The sequence below is a fragment of the Leopardus geoffroyi genome, chromosome A3 (assembly GCF_018350155.1).
Source record: "Leopardus geoffroyi isolate Oge1 chromosome A3, O.geoffroyi_Oge1_pat1.0, whole genome shotgun sequence".
In the NCBI taxonomy this organism is placed as follows: Eukaryota; Metazoa; Chordata; class Mammalia; order Carnivora; family Felidae; genus Leopardus; species Leopardus geoffroyi.
The window spans coordinates 28,070,758-28,096,655 of record NC_059336.1 but is presented as its reverse complement, the minus strand read 5'-3'; the positions used below and the strand labels follow the sequence as shown (position 1 = coordinate 28,096,655).

Here is a 25,898-nt window from a genome sequence, read left to right as displayed (position 1 = left end):
ACCCAAAACCACCACCAACAACAGGAGGAAAAAGAATACAAACACTCAGGACATTTGTATGCAAAGCTGACTTTAAGGCAGGTCCTCTCTTCTGCCTGGAATAAATCTCCTCCTGTCTGTCCTCACAAACAGCTCAGGGCCCCTCTTGGGCTGACCTTGGGCCCTGACAGACATATGGTTTTCAAGGGCTGTCCTCTGCTTTTGGAGAGCCACGGGGCAGGAGTCACCAGGGAAGCATGCCCCCAGCAGTTAGGGGCTGAGACTCTGGGTTGCATCCTTGCCGTGAGTTCGTGGGGCAACACTTCATCTCTCTGAGCCTCAGCGTTCTCCTCCATGAAAATGGGGAACGTGTAGCCCCAGCTTGTAGAGCCATAGTGGCCTTGAAGTGATCTGCCACAAGGACCAGGGTGGCACGGGTCCCTGCCTGCTGCAGAGATTCAGCCACCATGAGCCGGCTTCTGCCCGCTTGGTAGTCCCGGTCCCTTCAAGGGCCTGCCAGAGCTCACAGTGACCGCCGTCCCCTGGCTCCGCTGCCCTTCCTGGTTCCAGACCTTAGTTCTGGTTTTAACTGGGCAAGAAGGAGTATGGTTCCCATTTTGCAGATGAGCAGACTGAGGCCCACTGACTGGGGATGTCAGATTTTCAGGCCTGTGCAAGCCCAGGTTCCTCAGACCGCCTGGGTTGCAGTTTAGTGGAGACAGTGCCTCGGGGCCACGAGAGAGTCAGAGCCGAGGCCGTCGATGGCCCCATTTCTGGGGACATTCTGCCACCCCCCACCACGTGCTGGGCCGGTTTGCCCTCTTCCGTTCAGTTCCTCCCCCCTGGCATCGTACGGTTTATTGAGCACCTACTGCGTGCCGGGTGCTTTGTGTGCACCACTCACATCCTTAGGAGATGGGTACCCATTTTACAGAAGAGGAAAATAGGACCCAGATGGGGGAAGTCGGTTACCCAGATTCGCACAGCCCTCATAGAGCCTGGATTGGAACCCAGGCTGGGGCTCCAAAGACCTCTTTTTCACTGTGCCCGGGATTGTCAGCTAAACCCAGGACAGAGCGTAAGGATATGTTTGGCTCCCATTTAATGAGTGCTGGGCATGTAGGCGGGCTCTCAGCCAGGTGCTTTGCAGGCTATCACCTGCCTTTACCCTCCAGGCAACCCTTGGAGAGCATCATTCTGTATTGCAGATGAGACACTGAGGCCCCGAGGGTCAAAGGACCCCTTCCCTGGCCAAGGTGGCAAAGCTAGGATTCAGCCCGGAGCCTCGTATACCCTGGGGAAGGAGTGTCACCTACACCAGCAAGGCCCCAGCCATCCTCAGCCCCCGGGGCAGCAGTGAGTAGCCTGGGCCTAGCCTCCCAGGTCAGGTGCCGAGGACCAGACCATATACAAGGCCAGACGGAGTGGACCAGGTGGCCAGAGGCTCTGTGGCCGACTAGCCAAAGGTACCTGTCCCGTAATCAGGATTCCAGCCCTGCCCTCTGGTGACCAAGCAGGTGACTCTGAAGGTGCCTGCCTCTCTCCGGGCCTCAGGGTGCGATCTGTACAATGAGGTTACTGCTCTCATGCTACACCCTTGAAACTTTAATAGACCGTGCCCAAACCCCCTCCTCGAAAGAGAGGTGTGGGTGACTTCAATCTTATACAGTTTCCGTATCCTGTAGGTCACAAATAATATTTCCTTCTTGTTTTAATCTTCATTTTGAAAAGTAGTTGGGGCCCCTGGGTGGCTCAGTCGGTTGAGCGTCCGGCTTCGGCTCAGGTCACGATCTCACGGTTTGTGGGTTCGAGCCCTGCGTCGGGCTCTGTGCCGACAGCTCAGAGCCTGGAGCCTACCTTGGATTCTGCGTCTCCCTCTCTCTCTCTGCTCCTCCCCCACTCATGCTCTGTCTCTCCCTCTCCTTCAAAAATAAATAAAAACAGGGGCGCCTGGGTGGCGCAGTCGGTTAAGCGTCCGACTTCAGCCAGGTCACGATCTCGCGGTCCGTGAGTTCGAGCCCCGCGTCAGGCGCTGGGCTGATGGCTCAGAACCTGGAGCCTGTTTCCAATTCTGTGTCTCCCTCTCTCTCTGCCCCTCCCCCGTTCATGCTCTGTCTCTCTCTGTCCCAAAAATAAATAAACGTTGAAAAAAAAATTAAAAAAAAAAAAATAAAATAAATAAATAAATAAATAAAAACATTAAAAAAAATTTTTTTAAGTATTAGTGAGGTAAGGTAGCTCTCCATGCGGTTTCTGGCTCATTTGTCTTTCTCCTTTGAGTTACTGGTAATATCTTTGCCTGTTTGCCCACTTTAGTTGTTCCTGTTTTTCTTATCGATTTCTAGGAGTTCTTTGTATATTAAGAATGATGATCCTTGGCCTCCTCTGTGTGTAAGTGGCTTAATGATCAGACTGAACATGTGACAGAGGGTTGCAAATATGGCATGTGCTTTCTCTCTCTCTAGTTCTCTGTTGTATCTCTAAAACCCAGTCCCGAATTATCTGGGCAGATCTCAAAGCTTTCTGGTATTAAAAAACCCAGCCCGGTGCTACATTTTAAAAACATAGGTCTAATTTTCTTCTTCCCCCTCCCTGACTTGGCTCCTGAGTCCATTGACCTGCCCTGTGGGGAGATGTGCCGTGCCCTCTCCCTCCCTCCCCCTCTGCATGTTGGGGGGCAGAATACAGGGGGTAGGGACAGGGACAGTGGTCTCTACGGTCTCTTCGGTCTCTGGTGCTGATGTAGCCTCATAACGCTCAGCACTGAGCAAACTTGGGGCCTCATCACCAGCGAGCAGAGGGGCAGGGGGTCAGGTCTGAATGTTCCTATGCCCCGCTTCATGCCCCCGCCACGGGACAGATGTCATAACTGTGGCAGGGTGTGATTTATCGGGGGGAGGAGCATGGGCTCTTGTTCTCCTGATTTTCCTACCTCCCTCACCACCCCGTGGCGCCCCCACAGCCTCTTGGCTCTTTGGGTTGGGAATCCAGAGCTTGGATCAAGCTCACCTGCCTCCGTCAGTCGCTTAGGCAGACAACTGGCCCAACGGTGGCAGTGCGGTCTTCCCCGGGCCTGCGCTGGCCCCTTCGGCACTCCCCTCCTTCCCGGTAGAAATGAGGATGGTCCGTAAGTGTGTGTTCCATCAGGGGATGAAACGCCATTTCCACGATCCTCAGGCGCCCTCCAAACTGTGAGTGGTTCCCTTGCCACCCCAGCTGGGTCGAGGGAGGTGGGGAAGTGCGGGACAACCCTTCTTGGATTCTCTTCAGAAAGAGGTTGGGGAGGCGGTGGCGGCAGAGAGGGTGGGGGGGGAGGAGATGCCAAGATACCTGTCCCCCCTCTCACTAAGCCCTGGAGGGGGTGTCAGGTCCCAGTCGCATACCCACGAGGCAGCTCTCTTTAGAACACAGCGGCAGGGGAGGGGAGGACTCAGACGGTTTCCACCCTTTGTCACAAGCTTGGGAGCAGCAAGTCCCGTTCCTTCATTCATTCAACAAACCTTTACAGAGCGCCCGGCGTACCCAGCACTGTACGTAACACTGGGAGCGGGGAGGAGTAAGACAGAGAGCCTGGGAAATCTACCTTCCAATCTAGAATCATTCTGTGCATCGTTCTAAAATGTTTCCACAGGTCTGTGATTTGTCTCCCTTTTTTTTTTTTTTAATGTTTTTATTTATTTTTGAAGGAGAGGGAGAGACAGAGCATGAGTAGGGGAGGAGCAGAGAGAGAGGGAGCCACAGACTCCGAAGCAGGCTCCAGGCTCTGAGCAGTCAGCACCGAGCTGACGCGGGGCTCGAACTCAAGAACCTTGAGATCATGGGCTGAGCCGAAGTCAGAGGCTTAAGGGACTGAGCCACCCAGGCGCCCCTCTGTGATTTGTCTTTTAACTTTAATAAGTCGAACAAAAGCAAATGAGATGGGGTTTTTTGTTTCCTGTTTTACCCCTATGTTCCTGGAGTCTAGGAAAGGGTGTGGTACCTCATAGGTATTTAAGAAATGCCTGTCAGATGGATGGATGTGTAAATTCATACTGGACCCTTCCACACAATGGGTTTTGACAGATGGAGAAACCGAGGCTCAGAAACAGGGAGGGACTTGCCCTAGGACCCAAAGATCTGAGGCAGGAGGCTACATCTGGGGCTCTCTCCCTCCTGCTAGGATTCGAGAGGGGAAGGGAGCCTGTGGGAAGAGACCAGACCCAGAATTGGGTCCACGAAGATGCTTAGCGCTTGCCTGGAGGCCCAGACTGGATTCTCGACTCTGTCACCCCTCGGAACCTCCTGATCCCCAGGGGGGTGCTGGTTGAGAGGGGCTGGGGCTGTTGCTGGAACCCTGACAGCCCTGACTTTTAGGGCTGGTCCCCTTCCCTGGTGCTTACTGGCAGTGGGGCCCTAGGATTTCTCTGTGCTGAGTGCTGATCATCTACCCAAGGCTTCCTTGGGCTTAATTTTATGAGGTGAGGAGGGTGTTTATGTTGGGCCTGTTCTGAGGGCTAGATTCTCCCTAATACTCAATAACAGCCACCAGTTGCTAAGACTGCCTGGCCTTAAATCGCAGCTTGCCGCTCATCAGCTGTGTGATTCTGGGCACCTCACTTACCTTCTCTGTGCCTTAACTTCTTTGTCTGTAAGGGAAGATACTAACACCTCACCGGGTTATGGCGACAGAGTCTGGCCATGTAGGGGCTCCACGCTGCTCACAGACGTCCCGCTGCCACACGTCTACCGTCTGCCCGACACGGGTTTACAGATGGGGAAACTGAGGCCCAGAGAGGTTGGTTTGAGGTTTGAACCCAGGCTGTCTGCTGGCTGCTGTGCCACCTGTCCTGCCGCCACTGGAACTGTGGGACTTTGGGGCTCGAAGGTCCTTAGAGATGGTCCAAGCCCTCAGGGGCTGCCTCCAGGAGGGGGTGAAGGGACCCAAAAGGACCGGGTTCAAGATCCTCACTCTCACACCCATCCAGATTTCAACCCAAGCAGCTCTGTTCTTTCCTGCCCTGTTAACTGAATGCCCATATCTCATATCCTTCTGGGGAAAAGAAGGCTTTGTAGCAGAAAATATATTTTTTTTTAATATATGAAATTTATTGTCAAATTGGTTTCCATACAACACCCAGTGCTCATCCCAAAAGGTGCCCTCCTCAATACCCATCACCCACCCTCTCCTCCCTCCCACCCCCCATCAACCCTCAGTTTGTTCTCAGTTTTTAACAGTCTCTTATGCTTTGGCTCTCTCCCACTCTAACCTCTTTTTTTTTTTTTTTTTTTTCTTTTTTCCTCCCTCTCCCCCATGGGTTCCTGTTAAGTTTCTCAGGCTCCACATAAGAGTGAAACCATTTGGTATCTGTCTTTCTCTGTATGGCTTATTTCACTTAGCATCACACTCTCCAGTTCCATCCACGTTGTGTAGCAGAAAATATTTTGAAAGCCCCTTATCAAGACCAACCCTTTCGTTTTCTGCTGGGGAAACTGAGGCGTGGGGCGAGGAGGAACTCTGCCAAGATCATACACGGAGTCTGAGTCCACGCCGAGACGGGTACCACGGTCCTGGTTCCTAGCCCTGTGCTCTGTGCCTCACAGGACTTCAACAGGACAAAGTAAAGGAGGTTGCTTATGTCAAACCTGGTACCTTTCTCCAGTGAATCTTAGGAATCCAGGCTTTCTAGTTCCTCTTAGAAAGTTTCCCCTACCTTCCATGGAATCCTGGCACTCACATCCTCTTCAGGGCTTGCGGGAGGCTCCTGGTTTAGCCCAGTGGGCATTGCCCCCTACCCACGGCATATGGCATCGGGGTGCCAATATTGGCTGGACATGTCCCACCAGACGCTGCAGATGTCCTCCTACTCAGCCAGAGCTGAAGTTTTATAGCCTCTCAAAGAGCCAGGAGGGGCCTCCGCAAATAAAGAGCAACGGGGAATCATAAGCTCCCCAGGGGAGGGAAAGGTAATTAACAGCTAGTGTTGATTGAACCCCAGTTCTGCCTGCTACTTTATACGCAGGTCTCAGGGTACTTTAGAGCAGCCAAGTAGGTTTAGAGAGGATCAGAGAGGCAAGAGACCTGCCCAAGGTCACACAGCAAACCATACAGAACCAGAACTGGAGGGAGCCAGGAGCTGTCTGAGTCCACTCCCCACCCTACAAGTACTGAGCACCTACTGTGTACCAGGCATCTACTCTGCCAGGTACTAGGGCTATGGCCGTGAGCAAGCCAGAAACGCACCCACTTCAGGGAGACTCCGTTCATGGGAAGGATCATGAGATTTCTTGAGGACCTACTCTGCACCATTTTGAGCAGAATGCATTTGACCCTCAAAATATCCCAATGAGGTAACTACAGAAGAAGAAACTGAGGCACGGAGCATTCCAGCAGCTTGTTCCAGGCCACCCACCACAACAAACCACCAGTCCCTGTAGCTGGAAAAGAAAAGGAACCGTTTTCTCGATACTTTTTCCCAAAAGAATGGCAACCGCATCTACTTGACAATTTTGTGACCGTCTCACACGTAGGACAATCGCGAGACAAGTTCTTACACAGTTTCACATGCTTGACAACATTACGACACCTTCACACCCAAGACGGTTTTGTGACAGTTCCGTAGGCAGATTGATTTGCTGACAGTTTCACAGTCAGAGCAGCTCCATGATGATTCTATGCATGGATGGTGGGGTGCTGACCTCTGGGGAGATGTGGGTCCCAGGGAAGCCACCTGGAACATAGGACTGTCTCTGCCTGGTCCCGGTCTCAGCCGGCTGCTCCCACCCCCAGTGCTGCTTGCTGAGTGATGCAGGATCCAATAATAATCCTTTTTTCTTTCTTTTTTTTTTTTTTGCAAGTGATTGTAAAATGACGATTTTTCTGAAGGTCACTAGCGCTGCTTTGGGCTGATCGGCTCCCACAGGGCTCCCCCAGGAACACAAGTGTGGCCGCCCTTAGCGAGTGGGTAATGGAGGGCAGAATACATCTGCTGGGTCCAGGGAGGGTCGTTGAGGGACAGGGAAGCGGAGATTTGGTTCGATGAGAGTTGGGAGGCCGGGCACGAGCAGACCTCTCTGGACTGTGTCCACCTCCCTCCCCCTTACCTGGCAGGAGGGCCAGGCAGGGCTGGCACAGGGTGAGGATTTCATGCTTCACCCCTGAGCACTGGAATCCTTTTGATGTGCGTTTCACCTGCCGGCACACACCCCTCATTGTCCCAGCAGCACCGCGCGCGCGCGCACACACACACACACACACACGCGCGCGCGCGCGCGCGCGCGCGCGCGCTCCACACATACAACCCCAGTCCCTCCCCTTCCTGCCTGGCTGAGCTTGGTAGGGACTGTCCCCAACTCACGCCACTTGGGAAAGCCCTCCAATGAGTGCTAAGAGGAGCTGGGTTGCCCCTTCCAAATATTACCCCCACCCCTCAGCCACCATCAAGGCCGCTGGAGCAAGGTAGCACTATCTGGGGACTCTGTTGAGCTCTGCTGCTTACACTGGTTGGCCTAAGAGCCTCAGTGTCCTCACCTGTATAACGAGGGGTGAGAACAGCACCAACCCCCTTGGTTCTTAAGATGAGGTCAAGGACCAGCACCATCCACGTCCCTGGGGAGCTTTGTAGGAAAGCAGAATCTCAGACCCCACCCAGACCTTTGGCATCAAAATCTACACTTGAACCCAAGATCCCTGGGCACTTTTGTGTGCGGCATCAGTGTTTGGGAAGCCCTGGCTGACCTCGCAGTGTGGATTTTGAAGAGCATCTGAGTTCATACAAATACAGCACCTGGCACAGCACCACAGTCTTTAAACCAACCCCCCTATATTGAGAGGTGGTGATGCCCTCTGCTTTTGATAAGCAGCCCCGGATGATTCTATGTGGATTTAAATCTGAGGATCACCAGGGGCTGGGAAAGAACAGATGTGGGTGTGAATCCTGTCTTCCCCCGCCCATGTAAGCCAACGTCGGTAAAGGATTCCTTCTGGATTCTGACCTGGGGGGAGGGGAGCAGAGCACTTCCCTACCTCCCAAAGCCCTGGTGGGGACAGCAAGAGAAACCCCCAGAGAGAATTTGGAAGGGACGGGGAGACAGGCGTGTGTGCTGTTCTGTGTCACGGGGGTGAGCATGGCAAAGGGGGGGAATGAATGAGACGTGCAAAAGGGGCGGGCTCAGTCCCTGGACAGCCTGCACTTGTGTGGCCAGGGCCAACTTCCTGCCTCAGTCAAGGTCAAATGGACGTGGAAGGCGGCAGCGGCCTTAGCACAGCACTGGAAACTTAGCAAAGACCGTAGTAGGGGGACGTGTTATTCATTGTGGAGGATTAAAGGGGGGGTGGGATACCCTGGCACCCGGGAGGAGGTGTGGCCTTAAGATGAAGCCTTCGGGTTCTGCAGTCGCCCTGCTTGGGTCTGGCTGTCCGCTCCACCTCTTACTAAGTGACCTCGGACAAGCAGCAGCGGTGCCCTGAACCTCAGTTTCCTCGTCTCTGAAGTGGGTATGATGATCGCACTTAAATGCCTTTTGCAGCATCCCCACATGGAACGGTGAGCAGCTACGAAAAAGAATAAGGCAGAGAGGTGCAACATTGGCCAGGATAGCTGGGATGAGCAGAAGCAAGGTGCTGACTCGTCTGTGGGCGGTGCTGGGGTTTATCCCCGCCCTCCTGGGGCTCACCCTTCAGTGGAGGAAAAGAGACCCCATCAGCTTCCTTTACGATACATGAGCCTGGTCCTCCCACCCAGACTGCAGGCTCCCTGAGAACAGGTGCAAGGCAAGGGCGACTTGAAGAACACTCCAAACTAGGCGCCAGCCCTCAAGGGAGCACCTTGGGTGCCTCCCAGGCATCTCGCATAAATCAAGTAACAAAATAGCACTCTTCCGTCTGCCCTGAGTTGTGGTGAGCACTTTGCGTGGATGAGCTCACGTCACACCGACAAGTGCCTGGGAGCTGGTTGCCGCCGTTGTCCCCATTTTGCAGGACACTGAGGTTCAGAGTAGTGAAGCCACTTGCCCAAGATCACCCAGCCAGGAAGCGGTGGTTGTCAGGCTCCAAAGCCAAGCCCACCTTAACATTCTGCTGAGTGTGTGGCCCTCTAGGTGCCCCCTGGGTACTGAGAAGAGGCCAGTGGGCTGGAGACCTTTAGCCCTGCACCCCGTGGGAGACTACAAGCTGGGAGTCATCTCCAGGGTCCATCCCTTGCCGGGATGGTGCAATCTGCCCTCCAGGCAGGGATGTGCCGCGGGGCTCCTCTGAGCCAGCTTCCAGCAGCGGCGACTGCCTCCCATATGTGGTGGCCGGAGTGGACAGGCGGGAGCCCACATGTTGTTTATTTCCTTTGGTCATCGGTGACATGTGTCCCCCACTTGCCAGGCAGGGATCAGAGGACGCACTGCCCAGCGCTGTCTGCGTGGGGCCCCCCTACAATGGTCTGGATCCTCCCCTGGGACAGAGCAGGACTGACCCAGGGTGGGGACTGGCCCTCCTCAGGTTGCACTGCCTCGGGGCAGGGGGTGGCATTCTCTTTCCACCCCCATCCTTCTCACCCCCAGGGAGAGCTTCAGGACAGCTGTGTTAAATCCTCTGTCGACCATGACACATGATGTTCTCACGCAAGACACAGTTCCCCGGGCACACCCCAGTTAGGAAGAAACTCTACCCCCAAAAATGTTGACATCAAAATAAAACGTTCTGCACTGATTGCCCAAGCAAGTCCCGAATCACAAACAGCCACGAACGCATGGTAGGCGGTGATAGTAATATTCCTGAGTCGCTCATCGGTGTCAGGGCTTACCAGGTCCTTACGACATTCACTGTAAGCTCAGCCAGTCTGATGCCTGTTTTGCAGGTGGGGAAACTGAAGCACAGAGAGGCTCAAGGACACCTGGGCAAGGATAAGGGGCAGAACTGGGATTTGAACCCACAGAGTCTGGCTCTTAACCCTCCTCCAGTCTTCAAGCAGCGCCCGCATCCCCTGGGAACCTGTTAGCGATGCACGTTCTCAAGCCCTGCCCAGATCTGCTGCATCCACAACTCTGGGGGAGGCTCAGCCATCTGTGCTTTAATTTTTAAAATCTTTTAAAATGTTTTATTTATTTTTGAGAGAGAGAGAGAGAGAGAGAGATACAGAATCCGAAGCAGGCTCCAGGCTCTGAGCTGTCAGCACAGAGCCCAATGCAGGGCTCGAACCCACGAACCGCGAGATCATGACCTGAGCTGAAGTTAGATGCTTAACTGACTGAGCCACCCAGGCACCGCAGCCACCTGTCCTTTCATAAGTCCAAGGTGAATCTGATGCATGCCCAGGTTTGGGAACCCCTGCTCTACATTGCTTTCTAGCATCAGTGAGTGAAGTGGGTATAACATAAACAGAAGCTCAAGGATGATAACCCAGAGCAGCTGACCTTTGCCCTCAGCGGCAGGGGTAAGTAAAGGAAATTGTGGGGCAGAGTGGCGAGCCTGTGTCCCATCTAGGTAACTTCAACCGAGTATTGCCTTGAGGGAATGCAGGCACAGTGTTGGCAGATAGGCTGGCTTTTTCCAGAGAAGTCCAAATTCCCGCTTTTTATGTGAAATCTGATTTTTTAAATGTTAGCAATCTATTCAAATTAGGGTAGGGTTTTTGGGGGGCTTTTGTTTTGTTTTTTAAGTGTGGGGCTGGAGTTCTTGACTTGGGTATTGAGGGTGTTTCAGACTCGCTGTGGGCTGCTGAGGACATAAGCCTGCCTGGGAGGGCACGTAACTTTCAGGGTCGTAGATGTCACCCTGTGCCTTTTGGCCCCTTCCAGGAAAGCTCTGCAGGCTGAAGGTGGGTGGGAGGCATGATATGGCAGAGGTGACCTTGACTCCACTTGAAATTCCCAAATGGAAAAAAAATATGGAGATCACTTGCGAATGTTGAGCCATTGACTCCTCTTGCAACAGGGCGCCTGGGGGTGTTCTCAGGATGCGGTCACCCCGAGATTGGGAACCCTTGTTGGAAGACACAGGTCACTGCCTGATCCCCACAGAAAGGATAAAATTGCCCTTCACCCAAGACCAAAGCTGCCTCCTCACGTCTGCCCTGAGCTTCTCACCTTCCAGACCATCTCCCTGGACCCTGCTGTTCACCAACCCTTCTGGTCTCCGTCTGCCCACCTGTGAGAGGGAGGCGGGTCCAAATGTGGACTGACATCCCACCCTGGGCCCGTGACAGTGAGGGAACAGGAAAGGAACTTACACTTATAAAGAAGCACCTACTACGTGCCAGGCGCTTGCTGGTTTGTTTGCACACACCTCCTAGCAAGGCCCATGAGGGTAGGAATTGCCACCACAGATTTTCAGATGGAGAAACTGAGGCCCACAGATGATGGGGCGTCTGTGCCCAAGGTCACTCCATGAGTGGTGAAGCCAGGATTGGAACCTGGGCACCTGCACCGTAACACACGTCCTTAGCTTTTTGAGGGCACAAAACTGGTCATGGCTTCAATATAACAACAATGGCTGCCGTTTATGGGGGGCGGGGGCTGCTATGTGCTGAGCTCAAAGCCAAGTGGTTTTCATGGACCACCTCCCTCAATCACAAGAACCCTGCAAGATAAGCATCATCACCCCCATTTACATGAGAATAACTGAGCTCAGAGTTAAAGCGCTTTGCCCCCAGTCACACAGCTGTCCCCCAAAGCTCATAACCATTGAGCTCCTAGCACTGGATCTGACAGAGTCACATTGGTTGGATGCACGGACGAATGAATGAATGGATCACCCAAGCCTGGGCTCACGCATGCGCTCAGAGTTGTTACTAGCCTGCGTCTCTCGGTAAACTGCCAAGCCCGATGTCATCCATTCTGCTGTCATTTTCTCGGGGAAAGACGAAGGGACTCACATGTCATCCGAAACCCCTCCAACTGCTGGAGGAAAACAGGGCCATGCATTTTGGGCCTGGTGTTTTGACTGGGGGAGGATGGCTGTGATCATGGGAGACAGTTGATACAGGAACTCACTGGGGTGTCATCCTCTCTGATGCTCCCCTCCCCCCCAAAAAAAAACCCAGGGGGTGTTGCAAGTTGAACTCAAATGCTTTCATTTAGAAATGTGCGTCTGAGCTGGGAGAGGCCAGTGATGAAGTCCAGGATCCAGCTGAGGTGTGGAAGAATCCAGGGGCTTTCAAAGTGTGCTCCCTAGAACCCGAGGGCCCGTGGGGAGCCATGGCAGTCAGGCTGGGTGGCCGGCGGTCCAGGCCCCTTGGCCTTGCTGAAGCAGAGGCCCACATACCTGGTGAGCTTCATCGTTCTGATTGTGAGTTGACAGGAGGAGAGCTAGCTTAGGTGAAAAGCTATGGAGCTTGGAGCTTGGAGCTATGGGCTGAGCCCAGCCTTGAGGGAGCCTTCAGGGGTCACCATCTTTCCAAATCCCAACAGAGCGGAAAAGAAAACCCATGCACATGCACACATACACACACCTGTTAACCACCACCACCACCACCCCCCCAAAAAAAATCTCAAGCCTAGCTCTTGTCGAGACACGTGCCTATGTCCAAACCAACCACTGTAGTCAAGGGCACCCAGTGTGGTGATTGCCCAAGTCTGGATTAAGTGCGTCTGGGTGGAGAGACTCTATGTGAACCTCAAAGTCAGAGAGTGTGGAAGGATGGGGTCTCTATTAGCAAAGAGAGGGGCCACAGATGCTAGTGTCCGCCAAAGCTTCTCACACTTGGGCACTGCCTTGCCCTCCTGCAAATGTCCTCAGGTCAAGAGGCCAGCCCAGACCATTTTCTGGTGGCCCAACGTCAAAATTCTCAAGAGAGGTGGTCTAATGGGCCCAGCTAGGAAGGGCTGTCAGTCCCTAGTTCAGTCCGTCCACCACTGGCCAGGGGACAGGGTCATGCAATCCAAGCTTGGTTGCCAGGTCTGCTTCTCAGGGAAAGGCAACCGTGAGCAGGAAAGACACATCCAGAACGCCTATCACATTTATTTTGGACTTACTGTAATGCACATTCCTGGGCTCAGACCAAGCCTCCCTGGGGATTCTTACACACAGTCAAGTTTAAGAACTATCAAGTTTGGGTCTTTCTAAAGCAGCATGGTACAAATTCTAGTTGTCATCACTTATGATTCATAGCATTATCTTGTCTCTACAGCCATGACCTTGGGGAGGGGAGAAATAGCATTGCTCTTTCCAACACGTTCTAGAGATGTGATGAAAAGCCACAGACCATCCCAATTTAAAGTCATTACAACATAGAGGCACTAGAGGGCATCCTAGCCAACCACCAGGACCAAGGATGCAGGAGGAGGCAGAACCACCTGGGGTTGAAAGATGCTAATGACATCTGTCCCCTATGTGTGCACCCATGTGCGCGCACGCGCGCGCGCACACACACACACACACACACACACACACACACACCCTCCGAGGTCAGGGGAGGGTCCTCATCAGGTTCTTTTGTCTTCGGCATGTCAAGATATCACTCTACAAATAGTGCTGTAGCTCTAATTGGGGCTTATTTGCTGCTTGGCTGCCTGACCTTGGGGAAGGCTCCACCCCTTCTGGCCTCAGGATCCCCAGTGAAACTGCAGGGGTCAGGCGAATGATCCCGAAGCTCTTCCCAGAGACTGGAAGAAGTTTTACTTTGCCCGTCTGCCACTTCTGTGGGCTTCAGCCCTCCCACCAGGCTGTGAGGTCCCATAACGGCAGGGGGCATGTGTGGCTCATCCCCGTGGCCCCGGGCTCTGCCTGACAGAGTGGATCCCTGAACAAAATGCTCCAAGAGGGCAGCGGGGGCTGACTGCCGTGGGTCCCTGCCTCCACTGATTCTGCAGGACCCTGAGAGTGTCTTTCGCCTCTTTGAGCCTGTTTCCTCCCCTGCATTGTGGACAAGGACCCCCAAGTTGGGGTGTGAGTATGTCCACACGCTCAGTGTGCAGGAAATACGATTTTGTTTTTCTGTAACTGAACATAACTTCTAATTTGAACTCCTGTTCTGCCAAGCGGCAGAGATCGCCTCAAGCCGATTGAGGGTCCCTTTGCCCTTTGTTGGTGGGGCTGCATCTCAGGTCCAGCGGCATTTCATAGCATCAAAGCACTGGGGGGAGGTACCCTGGTCTCCACTGACGTCACTCTGTGACCACCTGCATGGTTGATGAAAAGCCCACATCATCAGTCGTTATCATGCGGTCCTCATGGCTTAACCAAGAGGATTGACACTTTCCTCCCTCTCCCAAACGAGAATGTGAGGTAGACTGCCCTGGGCTAGTATGGCCTCGCCGTGGTCTCTCTGCCAGGTCCCTCTGCCGCCTGCACCTGCCCTGGCTCCTGCCTCCAAGTCTGCAGTCCCCGCAGGCCCACAAAGAAGGGGAGGAAAATAGAGCAGCTCTTCTTTGCAGGTCAGTTGGCTGGTGGCACAGGACACTCCCACTGGAAGCCCATTGGTCAGAACTTAGATGTATCATCCCATACCACTGCAAAGGAGCCTGGGAAATGTAGTCTTTATTCTTGGAAGACATTAATTCGCTAAACAGGAGGGTTCCGTTACTGAGGAGGAGGGAGAATGAACATGGGGGGAGGGAGGACAACTCGCATAGCTCTCATGGCTGCAGGTCTCCACGGCTCTCAGAACTTCTGTCACCGTTCCCTGCCCAAGGCCTCAGCTTGAGGATGGGCCAGGGCTTGGGGAAGGAAGCTGGGAGGGGTAGGATTAGATGTCCTCTCCCCCCTTTTCCCTCCCCCAACCCACACACACAATAGAGGCTAAACATTTTTTAAAGTATATTTTTATTGTAAAGTAGCTCAACCCTACCGGCCAGAATAAAAAACATAATGGACATTTGTACACCTGCCAGCCACTTGTAGCAAATATTGCCATTTTCGTATTTGTTTCAGATTTTCAGAAATTAAATACTACAGATTCAAGAGAAGTCTCCAGCCTTCTTCCTGAATCCCCTTTCCCACTTCTCACCTCACCTCGGAGGAGGAGCCACATTCTGAATTCAGTGTTTCATCGGTCCCCTGTGTCTTTTACTCTTAATACAAATTTAAGTATCGTAAATGACCCGGAGTATTGCTTTGCAGAGTTTGGAACTTGCTACGAATGGTCTCTTCCTGCGGGATTCATTATGTTCATTATGCCGTTTGCTTTCTTTGCTCTCAGCATCGTCTTTGAAATGTATCCATAATGACAGCTACAACTCAGCCTCAGGCATTTATCATGGGTCCTGGATGTGGAATGTGGCGAGCGTATATGGCTGCGTGCCAGCTGTGTTTCTCTCTTCTTTTGATACCCGGGTTTTTGCAACTGTTTGCTCTTCAGTGATGCTGCAGTGAACATCTCCGTTCATGTCTCTCTGGGCACAGACACCAGAGTGTCTCTGTGTCAGTGGCTCTGAGAGCATAGTCAGGGACCAGCAGCAACAGAGTAGCATCACCTGGAACCAGTTAGAAATACAAATTCTCAGCACCCCCTCGCCCCCCTCAGATCTACTGAATCAGACACTCGGGGTGGAATCCAGCGCCGTGTGTTGTAACAAGCCCCCTCCAAGAGGCTGGTACAAGAATTTGAGAAGCTCTGCTCTAGGGTTTAGACCACAAGTCAAGCGGCTGTGTTCGGCAAAGGCACATCCTCAAATGTTCTAGATGCTGCTGGATTTTTCTCCAGCGTTTACACTATCAGAACGGAAAGTTTCCTTTCATTCTTGCCAGCCCTTTGTATTATCAGAATTTAACTTGTCTCCCGTTGGGCGGGAGGTGTGGGCTCTGTTCGTTTTTTCAGCTGAAGTTCTCTCTCTGGCCCCGGGGGTTCCCTCTTACGACATCACACCTTCTCTCCGCCCTCAGGTTCCTGCGGGTCTACAGCTTTGGAAACACGCAAACCTTGACTCTGTTCTTCCCAGGGACATTAGTGAGGGTTCTCAGTTGTAAGCAACAGCAAGGGGAGTTAGCAGCAGGATGTGGGGGGCTCCCAGAATCCAGGCAGCTGGAGATTAGGCTGGGAGAAATGCAGGATCCACACCACAGCGGGAAGGAGGGGAGGCAGAAAGGCCCCAGGCTGGTCTGGGCAGTCAGCTCGCTTCTACCTGGACCCTTATCCCCACATATCCTCCTTACTCTCTTTGTTCGACTCCCAGGACTCGGGGTCATGGGAATGAGTATCTGATTGGTCAATGCCCAGTCACTGCCAACTTGAAGAAGGGCTTGGCCTCCTTGGTTTTTGTTCCAGGGGGACACCGGGATTGGCCCTTCTCCAGGTTCTCTCACACAATGGGGAATTCCTCTAAAAGGCAGGTCAGGCCCCAACAGAAAGGGGGGGCAGAGCTGGAAAGTCAAGAACATCCTGTGCTGAGTGGCCATGGGCTCAGTGAGCCGAGGTGTGTAACTGGTGTATTAAGCAGTCTGACCTTAAACGGGGTATAAACGTGGAACAGTGTAATGTGTCCCCAGGGCACCTGGGTGGCTCAGGCAGAAAAGCATCCAATTTCGGCTCAGGTCACGATCTCGCAGTTGGTGAGTTCGAGCCCCACGTCGGGCTCTGTGCTGACAGCTTGGAGCCTGGAGCCTGCTTCAGATTCTGTGTCTCCCTCTCTCGCTGCCCCTCCCCCAGCTCACGCTCTGTCTCTCTCTCCAAAATGAATAAACATTAAAAATATATATATATTTTTAATGTGTTCCCAATCACCTCGAAGAAGCTGCTTGATCCTTCGTGACACCTGGTCACTTTCTGACTCTCCTCGGCTCCTGCCTTCCATGGTTTCCCTTGCTGCCTCTCACCGGGACACTTGCCATCAACCAGCCTGCCTGGGTAAGGCAACGGCAAGAGCACCGAAGCCTGGTTACTTCTAAGGGGCCCTTGCCGCCGAGAAGCCCCTTGTGCTTGCCATGAGGGATGTGCAGGCTCTTTCACTGCTGCCCACCCACTCAGCCCTGCCCTTCTCTCCCTTGGCCTCTTTTCTCTGCTCAGAGAGGCCTGGAAAGGGGCAGATCTGCAGGGCTCCAACACAAGCGAGTGTCCCCCCGGGGCATGAGAAGCTGGTCACCTCTTTTTGCAGACACCCCGTCTCTGTGAGGAGCACATCTCTCCTCATTTGGTTTTGGGGGTTGGGAACAGAAGGAAAGCCACAGCAATCCCCCCCCCCCAGGCTGACAATTCCAGTCTCCCATGAGCCCCTCTCTCTAAGTGGTCAGCTTAATCAGGTGATGGCCAGGATAGCAAGGACCACCCCCCCCCCCCCCGCCACCATGAGCCTGGGAGAGGATCTCTTTCTAGAGTATTCTCCATCTCCTTCTTCCCAGCTTTGGGTCTGGTTGCTGATTCTGGGGCAACAAAAATTTTCTTTCCTCAACTTGCTATGCTTGATGATGTTGGGAGCCCTTGATGGTGGTGACAGGCAGGAATGGAGTATTGCTCGGACCCGCCGCAGGGGGCCGAGGGTCTCCCCCACCCCCACATGCACGTGCACCCCACTCCCCACACGCTCAAAAATACACACCATTTCCCTGAAGGTTAAGTTTGTCTGTGAGTTATAGACAACTCCCGATAACAATGGTTTAAACAAAAGAGACATTGATTTCTCTGTCTTGTAAGTCGGCACAGACAGTCCAGGGCAGTCCAGGGCACAGCAGTTCTACCTCGGGGACCCAGGCTCTTTTGCTTTTCTTGCTCTGTCATCCCCAACACGTGGTTCCTACTTCGTGGTCCAAAATGGCTGCTTGAGTTCCGGCCATCATGTTCACGTTCCAACAACAGGAAGGAGGAGGGGGTGACACGGGGCCCGACCGTGCTTGTTAAGGCAGCTTTTGAGAGGTTGCACGCGTCGCTCTCCCTTATACCCCAGTGGCCAGATTGGGGTCACGTGATCATACCTGGCCGTGGGGGAAATGTCATTCGTCTGGGTGGCCGTGTGTTCAGTCAATACGCTCCGCGAGGCAGTCTGAGCTGCTCACATACGTGGTTTGACTCTCTCTCTCCCCCCCCCCCCCCCCGCCCCCTCACCTCCCACCCCGGCCTGGCTGGCAGCGGGCACTGGTCCGGGGGGCAACTGCACGGGCTGCGTCATCTGCTCCGAGGAGAACGGCTGTTCCACGTGCCAGCAGAGGTTGTTCCTGTTCATCCGCCGGGAAGGTATCCGCCAGTACGGCAAGTGTGTGCATGACTGTCCCTCTGGCTACTTCGGCGTCCGCGGCCAGGAGTTCAACAGGTGCAAAAGTACGTGGTTCCTCCCTTGTCCTGTGCTCGTGCTGGGCCCCTGAGGCCTCGGGCCCATATCCGCCCCCCGCCCCCACCCCGACACGGCTCCACCCCCCCCAACCCTAACCCCCCCCCCCCCACCCGACACGGCCACAGAGCAACTGGTTTGTGCCTGAGCCCAGACTCTGGGATTTCAGGCGGGGTTTCGGGCTGACTCTGAAGCCGCAAGCAAGTCAGTGTCCTGTCTGGTCTCAGCGCTAAGGGGGCAGGGAACCTTCGCCTCCACCCTATGCGCTGTGTGGCCTTGGGCGTGTTAACTCGCGCCCTCTGGACCTAGCTCAAGCGAGAAAAGGAGTCCTAAGTCCTGACTCTGCATGGTGACCCGGGACACACCATGGCCATCTTCGAGCTTTGATAGAAATGGGGCAGAAAGTCCGCACTCCCAGCCTAGATCTGCTATGTGACGACATCAGACGAGCTGCTTGCCCTCTCTGAGGGCAGCCGCCCTCACTGCAGGTGACCTTGGCTCTGTTGCAGAATGTGGGGCCACGTGTGAGAGCTGCTTCAGCCAGGACTTCTGCATCCGGTGCAAGCGGCGGTTCTACCTGTACAAGGGGAAGTGTCTGCCCACCTGCCCGCTGGGCACCGCGGCCCAGCCCAGCACGCGGGAGTGCCAGGGTGAGTGGGGGCCTCCTCGCCCCGCCTGCTTCCCTGCAGGGCCCGGTGCGGGGCGTCAGGAGAGCCGGAAGAACCTTAAGAGAATGTCGCGTGGTGATTGGAGGCCCAACAGGTGACGTCAGGCACACAGAGGGAGCCTCCAGTACCGTCACTGTGATTTGCTGTTATTACCGACAGCGGCTTCGCTGTCCTTGCCAGGGGGAGGCAGCAGAGTTCACGAGAAGAGTACTGCTGGGGAATAAGACCCGGGTTCACATCCTTTTCACTTCTCCCCTTCGCCCCTCCCTGAGCCTGGCTAACCTCCCCACCCCTACTTCAAGCTTCAGGTCAGGAGTCACCTCCTCCAGGAAGTCTTCCAGCTCCCCCCAGGCCCCTGGGGCCCATGCCTCCTCTGGGCTCCGGCACCTGCCTGTGCTTCCTCCCGTTACCGCAGGAGCACCCTGCCCTTCCCGCCTGACTTTTCTAGGCGGTGAACTCTGGGAGGCAGAGCCAGTCGGTCTGGTCACCGCTGCCACTCAGCACCTAGCACAGCATGAGGCACACAGTAGGTGCTCAGTCCCTGCTGGTCAAATCAACACATCTAGCAAAAGGACCGTTGTTCTCAGGCCTGGAGACCTGGCTTCTGGGCCCGATCGGGTCTGAAACGCTTACAGTGTTCTGATGTTGAACCCCCTTCTCTGTTCCCTTAGCGGGCCCCTTACCTACTCAAAGCCTCAGTGGCCTCATCTGCAAAATGGGGGTATCCCATAGCTGCCCTGTTCTTTGCCTACTTCTCAGGGGCTCTTAAAAGAATCAAATGTGAACAAATATATAATATATATATTTATACATATTTATGATGTATATATATTTATACATATGTATAATGTATATATTTATATTTATAAGTAAATATAAATATATAAATATATACTTATAAATATATATTTATATTAATAAATATATATTTATATACATTTATAATATATATTTATAATATATTTCTATTATATGTTTTTATATTTTATATATTTATATTTATTATAGAAATATATAAATATATATTATAAATATAAAAAATATATATGTTCACATTTGATTCATATATATATATGATATGATTTGATATATATGTACATATATATATATATATATATATATGGGGTTTTTTTAAGTTGTTTCCTACTGAGAACGTTCATGTCCCATGACCTCATTTTTCCTCACAACAGCACCGCACAGCTTCCACCTTCCACAGCCCGTCAAAGGCACATGATCAAGGTCAAAGCAGTGCCTCTGCCCTGAGGGCCTCCCAGCAGACCTTCTGGCCTCTTTGCCTGGCCCTCCTCCTCCCAGCCTTCACCCTGCCCCTGCTGTAGCTGCCATCCCACAGACACGGTCTGCCAGGCCCCCAGGGCTGTGCACGCCTACCCTCATGGTGCTTCCTTCCGGTTCCACTGGATCACCTCCTCTCCCTTTAGCCCCTCTGTCATCTCCTGGGGGAAGTCTTCCCCTCTAAAGCCAGTGGTCACCCCCCACCCCCTTCCCCCCGCCGCATCTGGCCTGGGCATGCTTTAGTCTAGCGCCCATCCCGGGCTCTCATAAATAGATATTTAAGTGTCTCCCCTCTGCTCCTTGTGAGAAGTCACAAACCCCTTGCATGTGGAGACGGCGTTCAGGGAACGGGACCCCTCAGACCCTGCCCTTGGATCTGAAGGACACTCACTGCCAGCTGACCAGAACTGTCTATCTGTCTGTCTGTCTGTCTGTCTCCACCCAACAGAAGAATGTGAGCTGGGCCCCTGGGGCAGCTGGAGCCCCTGCATGCACAACGGGAAGACCTGTGGCTCGGCCTGGGGCCTGGAGACCCGGGTACGGGAGGCCGGCCGGGCCGGGAAGGACGAGGCAGACACCTGCCAGGTGCTGTCCGAGTCACGGAAATGTCCCATCCAGAGGCCCTGCCCAGCAGGTGAGCACCAGGCCGGCATTCGGGGCTGCAGTGGGCAGGGCCCACGGGGGACTTTGAGCAGCTGGGGACATCACCTGCCCAAATAGTGACTGTAAGGCTGCCCGAAAGTCCAAGAGTAGCCATTCCTTCCCATGGGCTAAGCATCGCCCGCCCCGGTGTCCTTCCTGGCTGGGGTCAGTCCCAGCTATTAAAGCCACTGACTTAAAGAGAAGAGAGGCCGCGGAGGGTGGTAGGTATGACGTGAACAGTGAGTAGCAATAATGCGCAGGGGGCCAGCATTAACTGTGCATCTGCTATTGCCGTGGGCAGTGTGCTAATTCTCCACCTTCGGGTCATTTAATCTGCACCATGACTCAATGGTGTGGAATCGTTACCATCCCCCTTCAACAGATGAGGAGATCGGGGCCCAGAGAGGTTGTCACTTGCCTCGGGGTCATGCAGCTAGGAAAGTGTGGACCTGGGATCCAAACGTAGGTCTGTGTGCAAAGAGGAATCTAGAGTCACGCTTCAGTGTAAGGAACCCGGAGCCAGGTCACGGGGGGGCCACACAGCTGGCATGTGGTGGGGCCAGGACTCGAGCCCAGGGACACGCCTGGTTTCAGGAGCACTTGTAGTCTGGGTTGGGAGTGCAGACAGCAGAGCTGGGCAGCCGGGGACGGAGGGTGAGGTTGAGAGGGGACTGGGGAAACTAAGACCCCAGGCCCCCCAAAACACCCACGCGGACAGACGGACAGACGGAAGGTTCTCTACAGCACCTGTCATGGCACATGATTGCTGGTGGTGATTGGCAATGGAGGGACAGAGAGAGAGGAAATGTCTTCCCATAGGTGATGATGATGATGATGATGAATGAAGAATGAATGACAGCAGCAAACATTCATGCGCTGGGCCCCGTGGTCAGTGCTCTGTAAACCGATGCCTTTCGTCCTCACGACAACCCTACTGTGAGCTCCTTGCATCCTCCGGGGCTCAGCTCAAAGTCCCCTCCGCAGAGAGGCCCTCCACGACTGCCCCTGCCGAGAGACACCACCCGTGTCTGGGACCGCCATCCCGTGGTGTCACAGCACTTACTTCCTCCCAAAATGATGGCGCACACTCTTGTGCTGCCTTGTTTAGTGTCTGTCTTCCTTACTAGAGTGCGATCCCCGGTGAAAGCCGTGTCTTTGTCTGCCTTGTTCACGGCTGCCTCTCCAGGGCCTGGCACACAGTAGGTGCTCAGTTAACATTTGTTGAGGAGTGGATGGGTGGGTGGATGGGAGGAAGGTGGGCCAATATCAGGCAGGCAGAGGGAAGGGCTGGGGACCCCACACCACTCACCCCACCCTCCTACCTTCAAAGCTGGCACGGCCACTCAGGCAGTGGCCACCCTTCATCCCCCAGATGCTTATGTCATTTCAGCTGACACAGCCAGCCCCGGAGTTTAGAGTGGGAGCCTGGCCTAAGCAACCCTTAAGGGTTCAGGAGTGGGTGAAGGGAGGCCCAGAGGTGGACAGCCTCATCTAAGAGGATGACCCAGAATCTGCCCTGAGGGGTGAGTGGAGGCAGGAAGGCTGGGGGGAGAAGGTGTGGTCTTTTCCTCCACGTGAGCCGGGAGCCACTTGAAAGTGACACCAGGAAGTCCAGCCCAGACTCTGTCAGCAGCCAAGCAAGGTCCCTGTTGGGCCTCAGTCACTTTATCTGAGAAATGGGACGAATCAGATGTTTGTGCTAGAAACTCATCCCCGCCGCAGGGTTGGGGGGCCTCCCGGGGCCCCGAATGGCCTCAGAAACAACAGCCTGTGCTCTCGTTGCAGAGAGGAGCCCCAGCCAGAAGAAGGGCCGGAGAGACGGGCGCCCGCGCAAGGACAGGAGGCTGGACCGCACGCTGGACGTGAGGCCCCGCCAGCCGGCCGCCTGAGGAGCCCCAGAGCTGCAGCCCCCAGCGCCCCGCGCCTCCCGTTCCAGGCCTTTCCACCCCAGTTGCTGCTGCTGCTTTGTCCTTGCCTCTCCCCACCCTCTGTCCCTGTGTCCTTCCACCTTTCCTGTTTGTCTTTCTGATACTCCATCTCTCTTCCTCTCCTCCCTCCCTCTAATCCTCTCCCTTCTTACTCATTTCCCTTTTATCTACCTGCCTTTCTTTTCCTTTTCCCGCTGCTTTCCTTCCTCTTCTTCACCGCGTCCTCTGTGTCTCTCCTCTCTCTCTCCCTCTCTCTCTCGCACACACACTTTGAGAGACCGACCGTCTGTGCCTTGCTCCCCAAATGCTCTATCTACTTCTTAAAGAAAGCAAACCACTTTTTCTAGGCCTTACCCTGACCTTGTCCTGACCCCAGCTTCGCAGAGAAGGGGTTTCCAAGGGCAGGGCCCAGGTCGCAGTACAGGCAGGCTGCTTGCGTCCGCACAGCCCCGCTTCTGCTCCAGAGGAGACCCCAGAACCCAGGGCTGTGAGTGCCCCCTGCTCAGGCCAACCCCTGGAGGCCATTTCCACGGCCCTTGGTCACCAGCTCGCATAGGAAGCCCCAGAAGAAGCCATCAAAGCTGAAAGGAATTTTGAGATTATCCAGGCTGCTCTGTTCCCCACCCTGGAGCCCCCTGTTATACTCATGGGGAAACTGAGGCCCAAGAAGGGACTTGCCCAAGGTCACCCAGGGAACCCAGGTGCTAGACTTTTTACTTACTGGCTGCCCTGCAGGGCACAACTCTGGGGGCCTTTGGAGAGGAGATGAAGGAAGGAGCAAGGGAAGGGGCAGGAGCGAGGGAAGATTCTCCCACTCCCCCACGCCACCACTGAACCCTGTGCACTCGTATTTCACTGTGACCACCTCACACACCCGGCAGGAAGAACATTGGGGGCGGGGGGGTCTCCAGTTAGACCTAGCTGAGAAGTGGGTTTGTTCTCACTGCCTGTCATTCCACCATCATGGTACCAACCTCCTCCTCCTTGGCCTCCCGGATTCTCCAGAAGGGGGGCTCCCAGCTTGCCCTGGCATTACCTGCTGGCCTGAACTGAGAAGGCCCAGCAGCTAGGAGCTTTGAGGGTCTGGGGTAGCCTGGGGACGGGGTGTGTGCAGGCTGGAAGAGAGGCTGAAAGGGACAAAGTAGCACTCCCCCACCCCACAAGAGTGTCTACCCGCAGGCTTCCCTCTGCCCGGCACACCCTCTGAACCCCCCCCCCAAAGGCCCGTCCTCACTCCTAGCGCCCCTCCTCCTCCCTGAGGACAGCCACAGCCCTTCCTTGCCTGGCCAGACTATCAGCTTCTCTTCTGCAAAGTTTGTGCCTCTGAAATGCTCTATTGTTGTCGTTTCAAGATCCCGACTTTTTTTTTTTTTTTTTTTTTTTTTTAATAAAGAGAAAAGAAAAAAATTTGCAAGTGCTTCTTGGGCATCAGGCGGGTGTTACAAAACCATGATGCTGATGAGTTTGGAGTCGCCGAATCTAAACCATGTGGGGCGGTCTTCCCTGGAATGCGCAGAGGGCCTGGGTGTGTGGGGGACGAAGGGGGTGTGCTGAAAGAAGAGAAGGGGCCCACAGTCCCCCAGGCTCCTCTCAAGAAGGAGGCTTAGCCACAGACAGAAGGCAGTAGCACTGTCGGCCCCCACCCCCAGCACCTCTCGGCCCCATGAATCACAGGAGGGGCCGGGGAGGCCCAGGAGACACGACCATCCTAAGGAGCCATCTCAATCCCCTGGGCTGCTGGTGAGAGTGGCTTTAGCACTGGGGGCCCAGGTTCAAGTCCCAGCCTGCCACCAGCTGTCTGTGGGCTTTAGGCCAAGTCATTTTTTCTTTCTGGGCCTCAGTACCCCCTCCCCACCCCAATCTGATGGATGCAGAGGGGGCCTGACCAGATAGAAGCCGTTGCCCGAATAGGAGTGGCCCAACAGCATCTTCTGGAGTGCTTTTTGTAAAAATTCAGATTCCAGGGCCGTATCCCAGGCCTACCAGTCTCCCAAGTTCGGGGGCAGACAGGGGGAGCCAATGACCCATTCCAGGACAAGCTCAGCCGAAAGGGTGGCTCTCGGGTGACTTAGAATCCCAGCTGCCATTCTGATTCTGAAAGCGGGGCTCAGCAACGTGGTTCTTCGGAGTCTCACGTGTGTATCTCTCCTCTATACAGTTTTCTGGTGAAATTTGAATTCTAGGATGCCAGATACTATTCCACAGAGAAAACAAGGCTTGGCCCGAGCGGAGGAGTTGCTGTTCAGCCCTCCCGCCCAGCTCCGCCACGCTGCACCGGCCACCCCCGGAGCCCGCTCCGCAGGCGGACTCCCCACCCGGGAGCTCACGGTGTCCCGGTTCCCCTGGACCCGCACCACGGCCCTGCCTGTCATTCCCACCTCCTGTCCCTAGAGGGAGCCGCCCAACCAGGAACAGCGCTGCAGGCGCACTTGCAGCCAGGCACTTTTTAGAAACAAGGGGACGCAAGGCTTTTCTCTTCTATGGGGCCGGTGGGCAGGAGGGGGGTGGTGGATGACGGGGGGAGGCCGCCTCCCGCCTCAGGCTGGACGACAACAGACAGCAGTTGCAATGGTGAAACCATTCACAGCAGTGAAGGCCCAGGGCTCAGACCCTCCCTCGCAGAGGGGACAGGGATTCATCCTACAGCGGTAGTGGAGACTGTAGCAGTTCCTGACCTCCCAGCCTCCAGCCCCCAGTGACTCGGGGAGTTCTATTTCTCCCATGTTCACGTATGGGAGGATTTCAGACCATCCTGTGCGGCCGATCAGACTCAGGAAACGTGCATGCTTCTGAGAACAAAAGCAGCTGTAGTGATACTGACGATTAATGATCGGAATGTCTTAAACGTAATTAACACGACCCAGGGCTTTGGGGGCAGTATCTTCTTTCCTTCGCTTTTCTCTTTTCAATGTAGATCACCTTTCCGACTTCCTCCTGTGTGCGTGCCTTTCTGCGTCATCTCCTGCCGCTTCACAGCAGCGCTGCAAGCTAACTTACAGAAGAGGAAACTGAGGCTCGAGTTAAAGTCGCTCAAAATTTACCAGTCTCACCTTGCCATCGGTTCAGTAAATATGCACCAAGGCGCTGCTGTGTGCCTGGGACTGTGCTGGGTGCTGGTGATAAAGACCCAAGACCTTGTCCCTGGAGCTTTCCAGTCTGTACTCAAGTCAGTTACAATGGCGTGACAGGGCTGCGCACCGCGCCGCCCCCCCCACCCCCCCAGGCG

At 54.4% G+C, this 25,898-nt stretch overlaps 1 protein-coding gene across 1 annotated transcript in view; it reads left to right on the top strand.

Moving 5' to 3' along the window:
• RSPO4 (R-spondin 4) overlaps positions 1 to 24,026 on the top strand; it is a 35,226-nt gene extending 11,200 nt beyond the window's left edge. Inside the window, exons 2-5 of the mRNA XM_045445039.1 lie at positions 17,943 to 18,131; positions 18,651 to 18,791; positions 20,551 to 20,736; positions 22,530 to 24,026. Coding sequence (XP_045300995.1) covers positions 17,943 to 18,131; positions 18,651 to 18,791; positions 20,551 to 20,736; positions 22,530 to 22,633 — 620 coding nt within the window. The 3' untranslated portion in view covers positions 22,634 to 24,026. The remainder of the gene's footprint in view (positions 1 to 17,942; positions 18,132 to 18,650; positions 18,792 to 20,550; positions 20,737 to 22,529) is intronic.
• The last annotated feature ends 1,872 nt before the right edge of the window (positions 24,027 to 25,898 follow it).